The sequence below is a fragment of the Ailuropoda melanoleuca genome, chromosome 10 (genome assembly GCF_002007445.2).
Source record: "Ailuropoda melanoleuca isolate Jingjing chromosome 10, ASM200744v2, whole genome shotgun sequence".
NCBI lineage: Eukaryota > Metazoa > Chordata > Mammalia > Carnivora > Ursidae > Ailuropoda > Ailuropoda melanoleuca.
The window spans coordinates 15,259,003-15,274,779 of record NC_048227.1 but is presented as its reverse complement, the minus strand read 5'-3'; the positions used below and the strand labels follow the sequence as shown (position 1 = coordinate 15,274,779).

Sequence of the window (15,777 nt, the reverse complement as noted above, 5' to 3'; positions counted from 1 at the left end):
ATAAATTCACCACAATCCCAGTCAAAACCCCAGCAGGCTCAGAAATGCAAAGGACCCAAAATAGCTAAAACAACCTTGAAAAAGAAGAACAAAGTTGGAGGACTCACACTTCTCAATTTCAGAGTTAGACTCCAAAGCTAGAGTAATCGAGACGGTGTGGTCCTGCATAAGCACAGGCATACAGATCCGTGGGGCAGAAGTACAAGCCCAGAAATAAACTCATATATGAGCCGTCTGTTTTCAGTCCGTGCACCAAGTCAATTCAATGGGGACAGGTCGTCTTTTCAACAAAGGGTGCCGAAACAACTGGATATCTTTGCAAAAGGATGAATTTAGACCCCTACACCTCACATATATACCAAAATTAACCGTAACAGAGTTTTTAGAAGAAAACACAGGAGAGAATCTTTGTGACCTAGGGTTAAGCAAAGAGTTCCTAGACACAACACCAGAACCACAGTCCATGAAAGAAAATGATAAATTATAATTCATCAGAATTTAAAACTTTTATAATTCCAAGGGCATCATTTTTAAATTAAAAGACAAGTAAGTCATAGACTGGGGGAAAATTTAACAAATCATATCCGATAAAGGACTTGTATCCAGCATATATAAAAAAATCGTACAACTCGATAATAAGAAGACAAATAACCCAGTTAAAAATGGACAGAGCATTTGAATAGACAATTCTCCAAAGATCTACAAACAGCCAAAAAAGCATATGAAAAGATGTTCAGCATCATTAATCATAACAGAAATGCAGTCAAAACCACAATGAGGTATCATGTCACACCCTCTCTGATGGCCGTTATCCAAAGAACAGGAAATAACAAGTGTTGATGAAGATACAGAGAAATTGGGACTTTGTACATTGTCAGTAAGGATGTAAAATGTTGCAGCCACTATGGAAAACAGTACAGGGGTTCTTCAAAACATTCAAAATAGAATTATCACTTGACCCAGAAATCCTCCTTCTGGGTATATAGTCAAAAGAATTCAAAGCAGCATCTCAGAGATTTTCACATTCACGTTCACTGCAGCATTAGTCACAGTACCCAAGAGGTGGAAGCAACCCAGATATCCTTCAACAGATGAATGGATAAAGAAAATGTGACATATACATAGAAAGGAATATTATGCAGCCTTTCAAAGAAGGGAATTCTGCCGTGCGCTACAATGTGATGAGCCTTGAGGACGTTAAAATAAGCCAGTATAAAAGGACAAATACTGTATGATTCCACTAGTGCAAATATCTAAAGTAGCCAAAGTCACAGTCACGGAAAATGAATAGTTGTGCAGGTGAAGGGAACTTGGTATTGAGTGGGTATCAGGTTTCAGTTTTGCAGGATGAAAAAGTTCTGGAGATCTCTTGCCCAACAGTGTGAATGTACTTGACGCTACTGAACTGTGAGGTGCCTGAAGTGTTTATAAAATATAATAAATTAATCAAAATAATAATCAAAATAAATTTTTAAAAAATGTTTTCAATGGGCAAAGGATTTGAATAGACATTTCACCAAAGGAGAGGTATAAATAAATGCCTAATAAGCACATGGACAAGTGCTCAACACGCTGAGTCATTAAGGCAATGCAGAGTAAAACCACAGGGGGTAAGACTCACACCCCTTCACATGGCTGTAACTAAAAAGGCAGATGATAACAAATGTTGGTGGGGAATAAATTGGGACCCTCATACATTGTGGCAAGAATGCAAAATGGCGCAGCCACTTGGGAAAACAGGCAGTTACTCCAAATGTTAAACATGGAATGACCATACGGCCCAGCAGTTCTGTTCCAAGGTATATACCCAAGAGAATGAAAGCGTGCACCATATAAACTCATATACAATGATCATAACGTTTTTCATAATAACCAAGTAGCAGAAACAACCTCAATGCCCATCAGCAGAGGAACGGATAAAGAAGTTGTATATCCACATAATGGAATACTATTCAGCAGTAAGAAAGAGTGAACTACTCTTCCACCATCTTTTTTCCTCTCCAAAGGAGTGAACTACTGATACGCACTTCAAATACGTGCTATGTGAACGAGTCCAAAGGAGCCCATAGTCCATGATTCCTTTTGTACGAAATGTCCAGAAAAGTCTCATCTATAGAGACAGAAAGATGAGTGGTTTCCTGGGCTTGGGGTGGGAACAGGAAGTGAGTGCAGATGGACACAAGCGATCTTAGCATAACTGGATTGCGGTGATGATCGCGCAAGTCTGTAAAAATACTTTTTAAAAAAGTACTATACGTCGAATTGGATTTTATGGTATATGAACTATACCTCAGTGAGGCTGCAAATGACACGCCTCACAGAGGAGAGTTTATACCATGAATCCAAGGGGATTCGGAATGAGGAACTCGACAAACACAACACAGTCCGGTGTGTAATCGGCATCCGGCCTCTGCACCCCAGCACGTTGCCTCCATGCCTCTGTTGGAGCACTTGTCACCCCAGGGGGGCTCCGGTTTCCAGTTCTACGACTCTGTCTACAAGGCCTGGCACATCCTGGGGGTTGGTAAACGCCGAATGGGTGGCGGAAACGGGTGGTTACGTATGAAAGAAAGGTCAATAATTGCCAAACCTGTGAACAACCCGTGTGTCTGAGGGAAATGTAGATTCAGTGCCGGTTTTATTTTATTAGTGACACTAATTTCTAATAAGAAACACTTTAAAAATTAGGAATAGAGAATATTTTATTTAAATCGGGTTGGCAAACTTTTCTGCAAAGGACCAGATAGTAAATATTTTAGGCTTTGTGCACCATTCTGCATCCAAAACAATTACTTACCCTGCTGTTCTAGTGTGAAAGCAGCCAAGAGTGACGTAAATGGTTGAGCTTGGCTGTGTTCCAGCAAAACTTTATGGATGCTGAAATTTGAATGTCGTGATTTTCTTGTGTCATGAACTATTATTCCCTGCATGAGATGTTCTTCACGCATTTAAAAAGGTAGAAGTCATTCTTACCATGAGAGCAGGCTAAGAAGGTGGGATTCAGTCTGAGGGCCTGCTTTGGGAGCCCCGATCTAAAGGATAAAAGCATCCATTTCTTCTCTCTTAACAGCCACATTAAACTTAATGGTGAGACACAAAAAGCAGGCTCACGAAACACCAGCTTTTATCATCATAATTTTATCATCCTAATTTTATATAGTTTTTTAAAATCCTATTGTGAGAAAAAAAGCAAGTAGAAGTTATAATAATATAAAGCCTCGGTAATTAAGAGGGATACAAGAGTAGGTTCATGGCCATAAGCGAGATATAAACCCTTTCGCTTCCTTATCTTTAAATGAGAATCTGTGACTTTTTACTTACGCCCAACTTACATGTATTCTCCTTTTTTCAGTTATGAAATTTCTTTTTTTTTTTTAAAGATTTTATTTATTTATTCGACAGAGATAGAGCCAGCGAGAGAGGGAACACAAGCAGGGGGAGGGGGAGGAAGAAGCAGGCTCACAGCGGAGGAGCCTGATGTGGGGCTCGATCCCATAACGCCGGGATCACGCCCTGAGCCGAAGGCAGACGCTTAATCGCTGTGCCACCCAGGTGCCCCAGTTATGAAATTTCTTGCTTTGAACTGTACAATTGCTAAGATCTCTTCTAGCTCCAGAAAATGGTTCTGTATTCTTTTTTTTTTTTTTTTTTTAAGATTTTAAGTAATCTCTCTACCCAGCGTGGGGCTTAAACCCACAACCCAGAGGTCAGGAGTCACACACTGTATGGACTGAGCCAGCCAGGGGTCCCTGTGATTCTTATTTCTAATAAATCTTTTCTTCTTAGGTCATCAAAGGCTACATAATGCAAGTTAGAATTTTTTTTAATTTGAAAACTAGGACATACATATTTAATTGGATACCACTATTATAGGCACCATTTTATTAAGGGACCTTTTTTAGGGAGGGGCCTTAGAAGTGTAATAATTTAGTTGCCCACAGAAGAGGATCATTCATTAGTTCTGTTTTTGCACATTACTAATTCAGACTTGCCCACCGTGGACTTCACAAGGAAGTACTGGGGTTATTCTTCAGTTATTTAAACAAGTACTTATAAAGCCAGTTCAGCCTTCAATTTATATTTTGGCACATAGGTAACTATTTAAGATGGCGATCTCTTCAGTACATGCTTCTGATTATTACCAGGCAAGTATGTTTTCTTTGCCTACTGTAACTGAATTAGAAAAATTCACCATGGAATGAATAATCCTGAATATTTATCACTTATCAATGAAAGACAGTTTTTCTCTGAGTTAGAGTGCACATTAAAGTGATTTGCTTAGTTTCAGTAATTTACCAGTCAGATTTGTAATTTTTGTGAAGTTACTGATCACTTAATTCTAAATATAAGTGTTAACTTTAATACCATTTGGGGGTAGCCCCTGGGGGCAATAGCAAGAGATCCCTCCTTCACCACAAAAGAACCTGAAAGGTTGGGTCCCCCCCAGAGTCGAGCTCATGGGGATGAGAGCCGAGAATTACAAATCGTCCTTGAGGAGTCTGGATTTATCACTCCCGCCCTGGTTGCCCTTGTTCTCATCTTGTCCCCACCATTGTCTTGAGATGTTCTAATTCGGTTGCTATGAAGTTTGCCTCCGGGACGAGAATGTACTGGTCAAGCCAACTCAAATCTCTTGTCCCTCAAGAGTTAGGTCTCACTGTAGATGTTACTAGATTAGAATCCTTGTTCATCTGCCTCCAGTTCCTTTAAATTAATGAGAATGAATCCATCTTTGCAAGTCCTGTCCATTCTGGTACCTCGATGTGACAGACTTCAGCCCCAAACCTGGGCAGTGTTCATGTCAATACACTGAGAGTCTCTGAGAGACCCCAGCTGTGCCTTTCCAGGTGACCTCCTTATATCACTTCAAGCCACTTCCTTCATTTGCAGGTTTGCTTCTTGAAAACTGCTTTTGGAAAACATACAGTTTTTTTAAAAGATTTTATTTATTTATTTGAGAGAGAGCACGGATGCACACACTCGATCTGGGGGAGGGGCCAAGGGGGAGGGAGAAGCAGACTCCCCACTGGGTGTGGAGCCTGATGAGGGGCTCGATCCCAGGACCCCGAGCCCATATCAGGAGTGGGATGGCTAACCGACTGAGTCACCCAGGTGCCCCCGTACGTGTTTTTTTAAACCATTTTAGGATTTCCGATGCCTCACCAAATAGAAAAATAAAGTACCTGGTGCAATAGGAAGGACGGTGTTTAAGGAACTGATACGTTTTGCAGTAGGAAATCTTAAAAAGGAAAGTTTAAGACAAGTGCCAATTTTCAGCCAACTTAATCACAATTCCATGCTATACACATAGACACACATATATACACATTCTTCCACACATAGGAATGCCATTTGGTACTCATTTTCCTGATGGTTTGTTCTGGAAAGAAGAAAGAGGCAGGGGTTCTTTGTGTCATTTTATATTGAAGGGTGGTTGACACACGTGTTAAACTAGTTTCAGGTGTACAGCAGTGATTTGACGAGTGTGTACGTTATGCTACACTCACCCCCAGCGTAGCTGCCGTCTGTCACCATACCACAGCACTATGACGGTACCACGAGGCCGCTTCCGTTTTGATAGTGGTGGTGTGTTGCCAGGAAGCTCCACGTTCACGGTTCTTCAGTGTGTTTTCCAGAATTCATGGTCTGCAGCTGCTTTGAAGGTGTGCTCCCTTCAGCTCTGTCTTAAACCCCGTTCTCCAGGGCTGGTCCCTGTCTCCCTAAGATACAGTAACTTCTGGCATCTTGAATGTTCTAGCATCCACGTTTCCCTCACTCTCTGAGCACGTTCTTGGAGAAGCAGTTCTTTTTCCGTTGGTGGGTCCTATCCTCGGCCAATATTCTTGACTGACTATTCTCAAGCACTGGTTTTACGTTACTCATTACTGTCAACTTCCCCCCAAAATGACTATTACAGCTCCAGAAAAGTATACATCTTATAAATGTGATCTACATTCCAATAATTTCCTCCTGCACTTGATAATTAAAAAACAATTAGTCTTCATATCGTACAACTTGCTCTGAGGGTGGAAGAAATCTGATTCTTTTCAACCTACCTCGTTCAGTATCTGAACATTGTCGTTTTTCCTGACAGGGCTCGTGCAATTCGCTTCAGACAGGACGGTAGTGAAGCAGTGGGAGGATTCTTCTCTCAGATCGGGCAACTCTATATGGTACATCACCTTTGGGGTATGTATTTTTTCCTTCCTGTTTGTGTTACTAGCATTTCAGAGTTCGTTACCAAGTAAGCTGTCCTCGGCAGTAAAACACATCTCAGGTCTGTAGCAAATCCAGACATCACAGAATGTCAGTGTTGGGCCTTCTAGAAGGAAGGAGGTCCACAGTGAAAGGCCCATAGACTCGGGGCACCTCAGGAGGCTGACATGAGAGTGGGGATGATGGAGAAAGGAACAAGAGAAAGGAAGCGGGCAGCCATGGGAGAGGGACACTTTCTAGATGCTTCCCATGGCGCCTCAGAAATTACGCTGCATTGTCTCCAGAGAGGCTGCTGCCCGCATGCTCACTGACTGCCTGCCTCGTGTCCAAGTCCATCGCTCTGGAGGCCCTTCTCCTGTCACCTTTTCCATCCCCCCCCCCTTTTGTCTGGCCTCATCTTTGGTACCTCTCAGGGCCTGACTCAGGTGTGCCTCCTCGCCCCCCAGGGAACGTCACTCTCCTCCTGAGCCCCTGGAGCCTGGTATCATGGGGGTTGTCACACTGTGGCTGTTGTGTCTGTCTCTGCTAGAACGGGAGCTGGCTCTGAGTGGTAGCGTGGTACATTTTGGGCACATCTGTGTATGTTTATTAAAGTTTAAAAAATGAAGGGGCACCTGGGTGGCTCAGTCAGTTAAGCATCTGATGCTTAATCTCAGGGTCATAAGTTCAAGCCCTGCATTGGGTTCTACGCCGGGTGTGGAGCCTACTTTTTAAAAAAGTGAAAAGTATAACTCATTTCTAGACTTTATTAATTAACTGAGATATTGGTTTGACCTATTCGGTCCCGCCAAGTGCTGTACCCTGTCCGCCTGCTGTGTTCGCACGGTACGCACGGCAGGTGTACAAAGGTTGGTCACGGGACTAAGGAGGAACAAAGCCAAGCAAGGGACATGCCATGAGGCGGTGTGTGTGATCAGTAACGTAGGGGTTTCTGTTCAGGGCACTCCCAGCACCTAAGGGGATATAAACTTACCTGTAGTTGGGGGACGTCAGTAAAAGGTGACTTCAGGATCTGAATGGGTTGGCGGGTAAAGGCAGGAAGGAAGGGCTAGAACAGTGATGGAAAAACGGGAGATTACAAAGAGTGGTCAGAAAACGAAATTGTGCGGACTGGCTAAATGGTAGGAGAGCTGCCAGGGCCTAAGTCTGAATGGGAACCCCTTTCCCCCCAAATCTTCAGGGTCTGGGGAGGAGACCCCCATTCTCAGCCCCACCGATCGCTGTTTCAGCTCATCTCAGCACATACTGGGCTTCTCGGGAGTGTGAGCGACTGAAAACCCTGCATCTCGGGGCGCCTAGTGACACAGTCGGTTAAGTGTCCAACTCTTGGTTTCGGCTCAGGCCATGACCTCAGGGTTGTGAGATCGAGCCCCAGGTCCAGCTCCGCACTCAGCATGGAGTCTGCTCGAGATTCTTTCCCCCACTTGTGCTCTCTCTCTCCTTCTCTCTCACTCTAAATAAATAAAATCTTTTAAATAGAAAGAAAGAAAAGAAGTGCAGCAAATAACGAATGCCGCAAGTAACCGTCAGCTCCCCACAGTGGCAGGTGCAGCGCTGTCCTGGGGACCTTCGTTTTCTAGCGAGCTGGGATTTGACTCCATAAATATCAGAGTTCTCAGATGTCATAGATTTGGAAACAAATGTTTAAAATCTGCCTCTAGAGATGATGCTAAACATAATTTAACCTTTCTGGGTTTGAGGGAGGGGTGACATCGCTGTGATTATTAATATTTTTTTAAATAGCATGTGGTCTGTCTGGATGCTATAAACCGAAAAGTCAAACCTCTTCCCTTCGCTCGCCCTCCTCTCAGGCCTGACGCCTGCACCCCCCGCACCCCGTCCACGAGCACGGGGACTGCACTCCTGTCTGCGTTTACAGTGTGTCTGGATGGGGACTCCCAGGTAAAGGAGACAGGCAGGCACCAGGGGGTCACAGGCCATTAGCTCTGTCCCGCGGGAAGGACTGAGGTTTCACAGAGCAACAGCCAGGTGAGGCGGGGTCCGCCAAGATGGCCCGCCGTGCGCACACGCAGAGGCTGGGAACACCGTGCGCTTTGGCATTGGAGGGTGGCCAGACTGCCGCTCGCATCTTTTCTTGAGTGGTGCCTTTCTCTGCCTTCCTTTGTTGTCCTGTTAGTGTCCCAAATGTCCACTGCCTGCTTCCTTCTTTGTAGGAAAAAGTACTGAGATATGCAGAAATGAATTCTCAGTCGCCTGCCCCAAAACTTACCCTCACTCTTCTGTATTTTTTAAAGAAGCACATTGATCAAGCCCCTGCAGTGTGTTGGTTGTTCTAAGCATCATTCCCTTTAACCCTCACAGCCACAAACCACAGTGGGGTAGCTGTGACTCACAGAGGATAATAAGGCACCCAGCATCCACAGCTGTTGAGTCACTGAACTAGGCCCAGACTTGGGCATGTCTGGCTTCAAAGCAGATCTTTCTACGACGTAACACCTCTTCTGTTTACTCCTGCACTTGATGCCACGCCTTCCTCACCTTCCTCAAGGCCTTGCTCCATCCATTTGCTCCACCACCAGCCCATCTAGGGGCTCCCTCCCTCAGTACTAGTACGTTCTCAGGTGCCTCCCACCTTTAAAAGCCCCCCCAACAAAACAGCCTCCCCAAATACAAATGTCCGTTGACGGATGAACAGATGAACAAAATGTGGTATTTACATATTCGTCCATAAAAAGGAGCGAAATGCCAATACGTACTACGACATAGATAAACCTTGAAAACATTAGATTCCACTTATATGAGGTGCCTGGAATAGGCAAATTCATAGACATGGTGCAGAGTAAAGGTTACCAGGGGCTGGGGGGTGGGGAGAATGGGGAGTTAGTGTTCAGTGGATAGAGTTTTTAATTTGCAATGCTGAAAAGTTGAGAGACGGCTAATAATGAAAGGGGGACAATCGTGAATGTATTTCATGCCACTGAATTGTACATTTCAAAATGGTTAAAAGTTAATTTTGCTGGGGTGCCTGGGTGGCTCAGTTGGTTGAGCATCTAGCTTCTGCTCAGGTCATCATCTCAGGGTCCTAGGATAGAGCCCCGCATCAGGCTCCCCACTCTGCAGGGAGTCTGCTTGTCCCTCTACCCCTGCCCCTTCCCCCTCTCATGCTCTCTCCCTCTCAAATAATAAATAAAATCTTTTTTAAAAAGTTAATTTTGCTGTGTATATTTTACCACAATAAAACATTTTAATTAAGAAAATTAAAATTTGAAATTAAAAAATCAGAGCACAGCCCCCCCCCCCACCGACCTGGGTTCCCTACAGGGGGATCACCACACAGTGCACTGGCCATGCACCTGACCTCAGTTGGAATGCTGGGGCTGGTCACGTTAATGCTAACTCTTTCGCTCTGGGTAGTGAGAGGTACAAGATTTGTTTTCCTTGTGTTTTTCAGCATCTTCAAAATTGCATGTAATAAATGTATACTCCATTACTAGTTGAGGGAAATTTTATCTTTAGATGGTTAGACTCCTAGGCCTGTTACAAGGGTAGGTCTTCTTACCAGGAAAACAAAGTCCTGTGGAGAACAGGCGTGTGTCCCAGAATAGAAACCAGAAGCCCTAATTCTTGTCCTTTTAGTTTTGACTGACCCCCCGTCAAGAGGCCTGGGAGGTATTTGCCTGGTGAGTAGTTGGAAGGAGGTTGCCTAGGCTGGAATCAGAAGCCAAGGTACCCGAATGAGACACCTTGTGTCACCACATGACACTGAAGACTGATGCCTTTGACATGCTCTTCTCTCCCCCTGGAGCAGCTTTCTCTTCTGTTCTATTGATGACGTTCTTTTCAACCTTCGAGACCCACTTGATCAAATCACACCCCCAGACCGTTCTCTCCAGTCTCCTCCCTCCCTGTCTTGTGGGCTCTGTTCTCAAGTCCACCACACTGCCCAGCAGGGGCTGACCTTGCCTTTACTTGTCCTCTTGCTCTCCACTGCACTGAACAGTCTGTCACCCACATCACTGTAGTGCTCTGGAAATGTTGGGCAAAATGGAATCGAATATTGCTTATCTATAGTCTGACAGTTTCTGATTATGAATTTAACATGTTATTGAAGAAATTCACTTGGCTTGAAAGGCAGGTCTTGGATCCCTAGATTGTCAAACTTAAAGCGTTATTTATTTTGCTTCCCTCACAAGGCCTAATGTAGTTTTGCTCAGGGTGATCAGCTCACAGTGACTCGGCTTAGTATTAAATCCCCAAGGTGTGGGGCACCTGGGTGGCGCAGTCGTTAAGCGTCTGCCTTCAGCTCAGGGCGTGATCCCAGGGTCCTGGGATCGAGCCCCACATCAGGCTCCCTGCACCGCTGGGAGCCTGCTTCTTCCTCTCCCACTCCCCCTGCTTGTGTTCCCTCTCTCGCTGGCTGTCTCTATCAACTAAGTGAATAAAATCTTCTTAAAAATAAATAAATAAATCCCCAAGGTGGTGTCTTTGAGAAAACTAGCTGAGCCGCTGACTCAGTACGTGATGGACATGCTGGTGGAATGCAGGACATTTTGTTTGGTTTAGCCTTGCTTCTTCTGTGTGGTTCTTTCTCAGCTTACAAGGATCTGCAGAGCAGGGAAGATATACGGAACGCAGCGTGGCATAAACACGGCTGGGAAGAATTGGTGTATTATACAGGTAATACTGTCGTAAACATAAAATTTGTCATTCTTCTCTTCTTACCGTTCTGTGTTTTCCCCCAAGGCTAATATGTAGTTTAAAAAAAAAAATAGTACGTTGCTCTAGGTTGGGGGGATGGAGAATACTCCGGTTTTTCTTTAATAGTTACATGCCTTCTTTTCAATAAGGAGCTTTCATTCTTTCAAGTATGTGTGGGGGGCGCCTGGCGGGCTCAGTCAGTGGAGTGCGCAACTCTTGATCTCATGAGGTTGTGAGTTCAAGCCCCACGTTGGGTGTAGAGATGATTTAAAAGTAAACTTAAAAAACAAAACAAGTGTGTATGTGGTCTGGTACAATTTTCAGACCCTTGTATGTTGTAAATTTTACATCATTATCTTTTTTCATACTTTCTGAATATTTATGACAGTTTTTTTCTAAGCTTTCCCTTTCTCATCAAAATTATCTAGCCCCCAAAACATTGTAATTTAATATAGCAATTAAAAAGTAATTTTGAAAATTAATTTGACATTTTGACTTTACGTACATGTGTGTGCATGGGCATGGATAGCCACGTACATGTATACCATGAAATCCTGGTGGCTTGATTTTTATAAGAACAATTGGGCTGAATACAACCCAGTAATACTGACACAGGTAGTAAGTACCAATCATGTTGTATGTCAGGTCCATTTAAGCCCATCTACTACTAAGAAAATCAGAGTACTTTGTTGTAGAAAATAAGTATTATTATAATTTTTTTTAGTTCAAAATATCATATAATTGTATGTGACCGGTTGTGTATTCTTACATGTTCATTAGTTCCCAGAGGTGTATTTTATTCAGCAGTGACAGTTTTAGAAGTGCTGTCTGTACCATCACATGCAGTATTATTTGATTTTATATAACTTTATTTTAGTTCAGAGTTCTCAGCCTTTTAAGAAGTCACCACTTTTCTTACAACGTGGACTTTCCTAAGTTCTGCAAATGAAACAGATCTCCAGACAGAATCTGCTTTAATTTTAAAAACATCTCCTGGGATGTTAACTGATCTACAATTAGCACGTCTATTTCTGTCCCTGAGATCAGTGCTCTCTTTTCCAGTACTCTGTTCTGATTCCAAGCAGCATGTCTTCTGAATGTTCTCAGCAACCTGTTTGTTACTGTACATTTACCATAATGTTTAGAAAAGAACAAGCACAATAATCCTAATCCTTGTTTTCAGTCCCACTTATTCAGGAAATGGAATCCAGAATCATGATCCCGCTGAAGACCTCACCCCTCCAGTAAACAGATTTTAGATGTGCCTACCTAAATTTATGTGACAGATATTTGTCATAAATTAATTTTAATTGTATATCAAGTGAAACAGAAACACTGAAATGTAAACTGCTGTATATAGCTTATGAGAGACCTCTTTTCTTTAAAATTTACATAATCACAAGAAAGGAAACTATTACGGTTTGATTATAACAGTGCTCTGTAGTCCTCTTTGAAACACCCCTCTGTTTGTCAAATACACCTTATACTACTAGCCACCGCTCTCCACCCTCTGGGAAAAGAGGGCCCAAATTAAAATTTGAATCCTCTCCAAATAGGAACCTAACCATAAGAAAAAGAAGTTACCAATTTCTTTATAAAAAGCAAATCTGTTTTATAATTACAGATTTTTAGACAAATTTCTTGTATCAGGAAGAAATATAAATTTTGTCATGTTACTCTAGCAGTTTTTCTGAGCCTCAGACTAGGAACAATTTAAGAGTGTCCCCGATACCTGAAAATGTTTTAATTCACTGTCATTTTTAATCAGTTGGCATAGTAAACGACATGTCATTACTAAGCTGGTCATGGTTGCTAAGGTACATTTCATCTGTAATTCCGTCTTCACACCGTGTATTGTAATAGCTCTCTGGGGGGGAAATAATGGCTTGAACCTGTGTATCATATGTGATTTTGAAATGAACACCTTGAATAGCACTAATTTTTATTTGTAATATTTTTCTAGAATAAAATGAGCAGCATTAGGAAAAGAGGTTTTATTTTGTCAACAATCATTTGTGACCTCAGACATTCTGTAGTTACTATTTCAGTAAGCTCGCAGCAGATACTCCAAGATCGTGTATGAGGGGTGGTGCATGTTGAGATTTAAGTTGGAATAAAGCGCATACTTCGTCTAGCTCTGATTTAGTTTTTTAATACCGTGTGCCTACTTTGTGACTGTAATCATGTGAAAGTCCCGTTGAAGTGAAAAATTTTGTCTGACCCCCAAATTAAAGAATTTATGTGTAAAATAAAGTGTGAATAAATCTCATATCAAATGTCAAACTTTTACACGTGAATGGTTTTCGCCAAGAACCGATAAAAATCAATTAAAATCCTCTTGATTTTCACATATTCCTTGTTTGTGATCTTTTTTTAGGAACTTGTGCTGAAAATGAGCCTGTCCCTGTTGAAAAACAGCTTGTCCCTGTTAAGTGGGCATCTGTGAGTGTACGTAAGCTCATCAGCTTCTCCCTGGTCGTGGAGCCAAAGTGTTTTGAGGACTGGCTGTTTGTGTACCAGGGCATGGTGTTTGGGGGGTTGGGGCAGCTGGCAGAAGAAAAGGCACTTTCAAGAAAGTCCAGGCTCTGCTCCTTGACGACGTACTTCCCGTCTTTGGTGTTCAGTTCCCTGAATCCATAAAATGGGGAGGTGGAATCCGATGGCATTTAACATCCTTCAGCTCTGAATTTTGTGACTTCTTAGTGCCACGGGAAGCAGTAGGAGAGAGAGGGTATGGTAAGCTCCAGCATAGAAAACCTGCATTTTAGCAGTTGTACTGATTGGATGCTCAGGGCATGTTCGCAGGGTGTGAATGCAAGAACTATTTATATGAAACTGCTTTCAAAACTATATAAGGAAAATTACTGGTGAATTACCTTTACTGGTGATCTGGCTATTCAGAACTGGGAAAAAACTGCTAGGAACAGAGAGAATTTTCACTTACAAATTGTGCGGACTTGAACTGAACCCTGCAGAAGTCCGGAATTTTCTATCATTCACTGCGGTGTTAGGGTTCTCCAGAGAAGCAGAACCAATAGGATATCTATATAGATACGATATACATAAGAAGAGGCAGGAATCGGCTCATGTGGCTATGGAAGCCAAGAAGTCCCAGAATCTGCCATCTGCCAGCTAGAGAACCAAGAAACCCAATGGTATAATTCTGTCCCAAGTGCAAAAACCTGAGAATCAGGAGAGCTGATGGTTTAACTCCCAGTCCAAGGTCAGAGGCCCAAGAACCGGGAGCTCCAGTGTCTGAGAGCAGATGAACGTCCCAGCTCAAGCAGAGAGCGTTACGTTTGCCCTTCCTTTGCCTTGTTCCACTTGGGCCGCTAATGGATCGGCTTATGCCCACCCACATTGATGAGGATGGATGTGCTGACTCATTCTGTTGAATCAAATGCTAATATTCCAGGAACACCCCTCACAGGCACACCCAGAGAGAATGTTTTAGCAGCTATCTGGACATCTCTTAGGCAGTCAAGGTGACCGATAAAAATTAACCATCACAACTGAGCTCACAGTTGGTGGATGAGTTCCATGAGGCTCCCTAAATTGCATCATCCACCCAACTCCCCATCCCGGGGCCATTCAGTACCCAGTGAGTACCGTGGTGTCCAGATGCCAAACAGAATACACAAGAATGATGTTTTCTTTTAGAAACTTTGCTTTTCTCTTTCTGTGTTGCTTTCTTAAAGGAGCTTTCTGTTCAGAAAAGCACAGAGCAACGAACTGACTGTAAAACGGAACTCTTTCAGAATATACCCTACTCCAGAAGAGGAATTTCTGTCCTAAGTCACTGGATTTCACAAAGCAGCCTGCCTCACGCTAGGCTTTAGTGTCCCTTCAATTCAACAAATACTGAGTTTCTATTATGTGCCAAGCATCAGACACATAACGTCATGAACAAAACATGATCCCTACCTTTGTGAAGCTTACAGTCCAGCGAGAAGAGACTGGCAATTAATATATAAAATACTGTAAGTTACACGATATGGCAGAAGTTGATACATGCTCTAGTGGGGGAAAGTAGAACAGGGTAATGGAGATCAGGAAGAATCTAAGGGTGGGCTGGGAGAGTATGCAGTATTGTCAAGAGTTGGCCTCACTGAAAAGCTGAGCAAAAACTTGAAGAAGGTGACAAAGTTAGCCAGTGTTTGCAAGGGAATCCCACCATGCTGGGGGAGTGGCTACAATGGAGCCCCTACGGCAGGGTCATGCCTGGCCCACACCAGAGCAGTGGCGACCACTGGCTGAAAGAGAAGAGAGGGAGGACTTGGTGGGAGAAGCCACAGGTCATGGGGCAGGATCAGCAGAGTGTCGGGAGCTGTTGGAAGGACCCTGATTTTTACTTTGTGATGGGATCCACTGGAAGGTGTTGAGCAGATGAAGGCCATGATCTTACGTTTTAAATGGTGGCTTGGACTAGGTGGTGGCAGTGGAAGTAGGGAGAAGGGGGAAATTCTGAATATATCTTGATGGCGGAGCCAAGATGATTTCCTGAACGAATGACTGCAGGCTGTGAATGAAAGAAAAAAATCAAGTGACCGAAGTCTTGGCTTCCACAGCTGGAAGGATGGGGACGGCTATGGGTGGAGCAGGTGCCACAGGTCTGGGGACGGGAAGACCAGCAACTCGTCCCGAGTCTGAGACGGTCCATGCAGATACCCAGGTGGAGAGATCACGTAGGCACGTGTGAATTCTGCAGCTCAGGAGAGCCGTCTCCCCGGAGATCGGCATTTGTGAATTGTCCGTATATAGAATCTAAAGTCTTATGGGGAGTGAGTGTAGACAGAGAAGAGGGTAAGGAGGAACCAGGAAGAGAGTGAAAAACCGTCAGGGAAACAGGAAGAAACGCAAGGAAGTGGGATGTCATGAAAGCTAAGTGAACAATGTCCATCA

At 43.4% G+C, this 15,777-nt stretch overlaps 1 protein-coding gene across 4 annotated transcripts in view; it reads left to right on the top strand.

Moving 5' to 3' along the window:
• The window catches only part of NIPSNAP2 (nipsnap homolog 2), a 32,620-nt gene extending 16,958 nt beyond the window's left edge, over nucleotides 1–15,662 (top strand). The window contains exons 8-10 of one of the 4 annotated variants that reach the window (XM_034670051.1): nucleotides 6,095–6,189; nucleotides 10,771–10,854; nucleotides 13,253–15,662. In XM_034670051.1, coding sequence (XP_034525942.1) covers nucleotides 6,095–6,189; nucleotides 10,771–10,854; nucleotides 13,253–13,515 — 442 coding nt within the window. In that variant the 3' untranslated portion in view covers nucleotides 13,516–15,662. The other 3 variants (XM_019806491.2, XM_019806492.2, XM_034670052.1) reach the window with 3 other exon arrangements.
• Nucleotides 15,663–15,777: the final 115 nt, after the last annotated feature.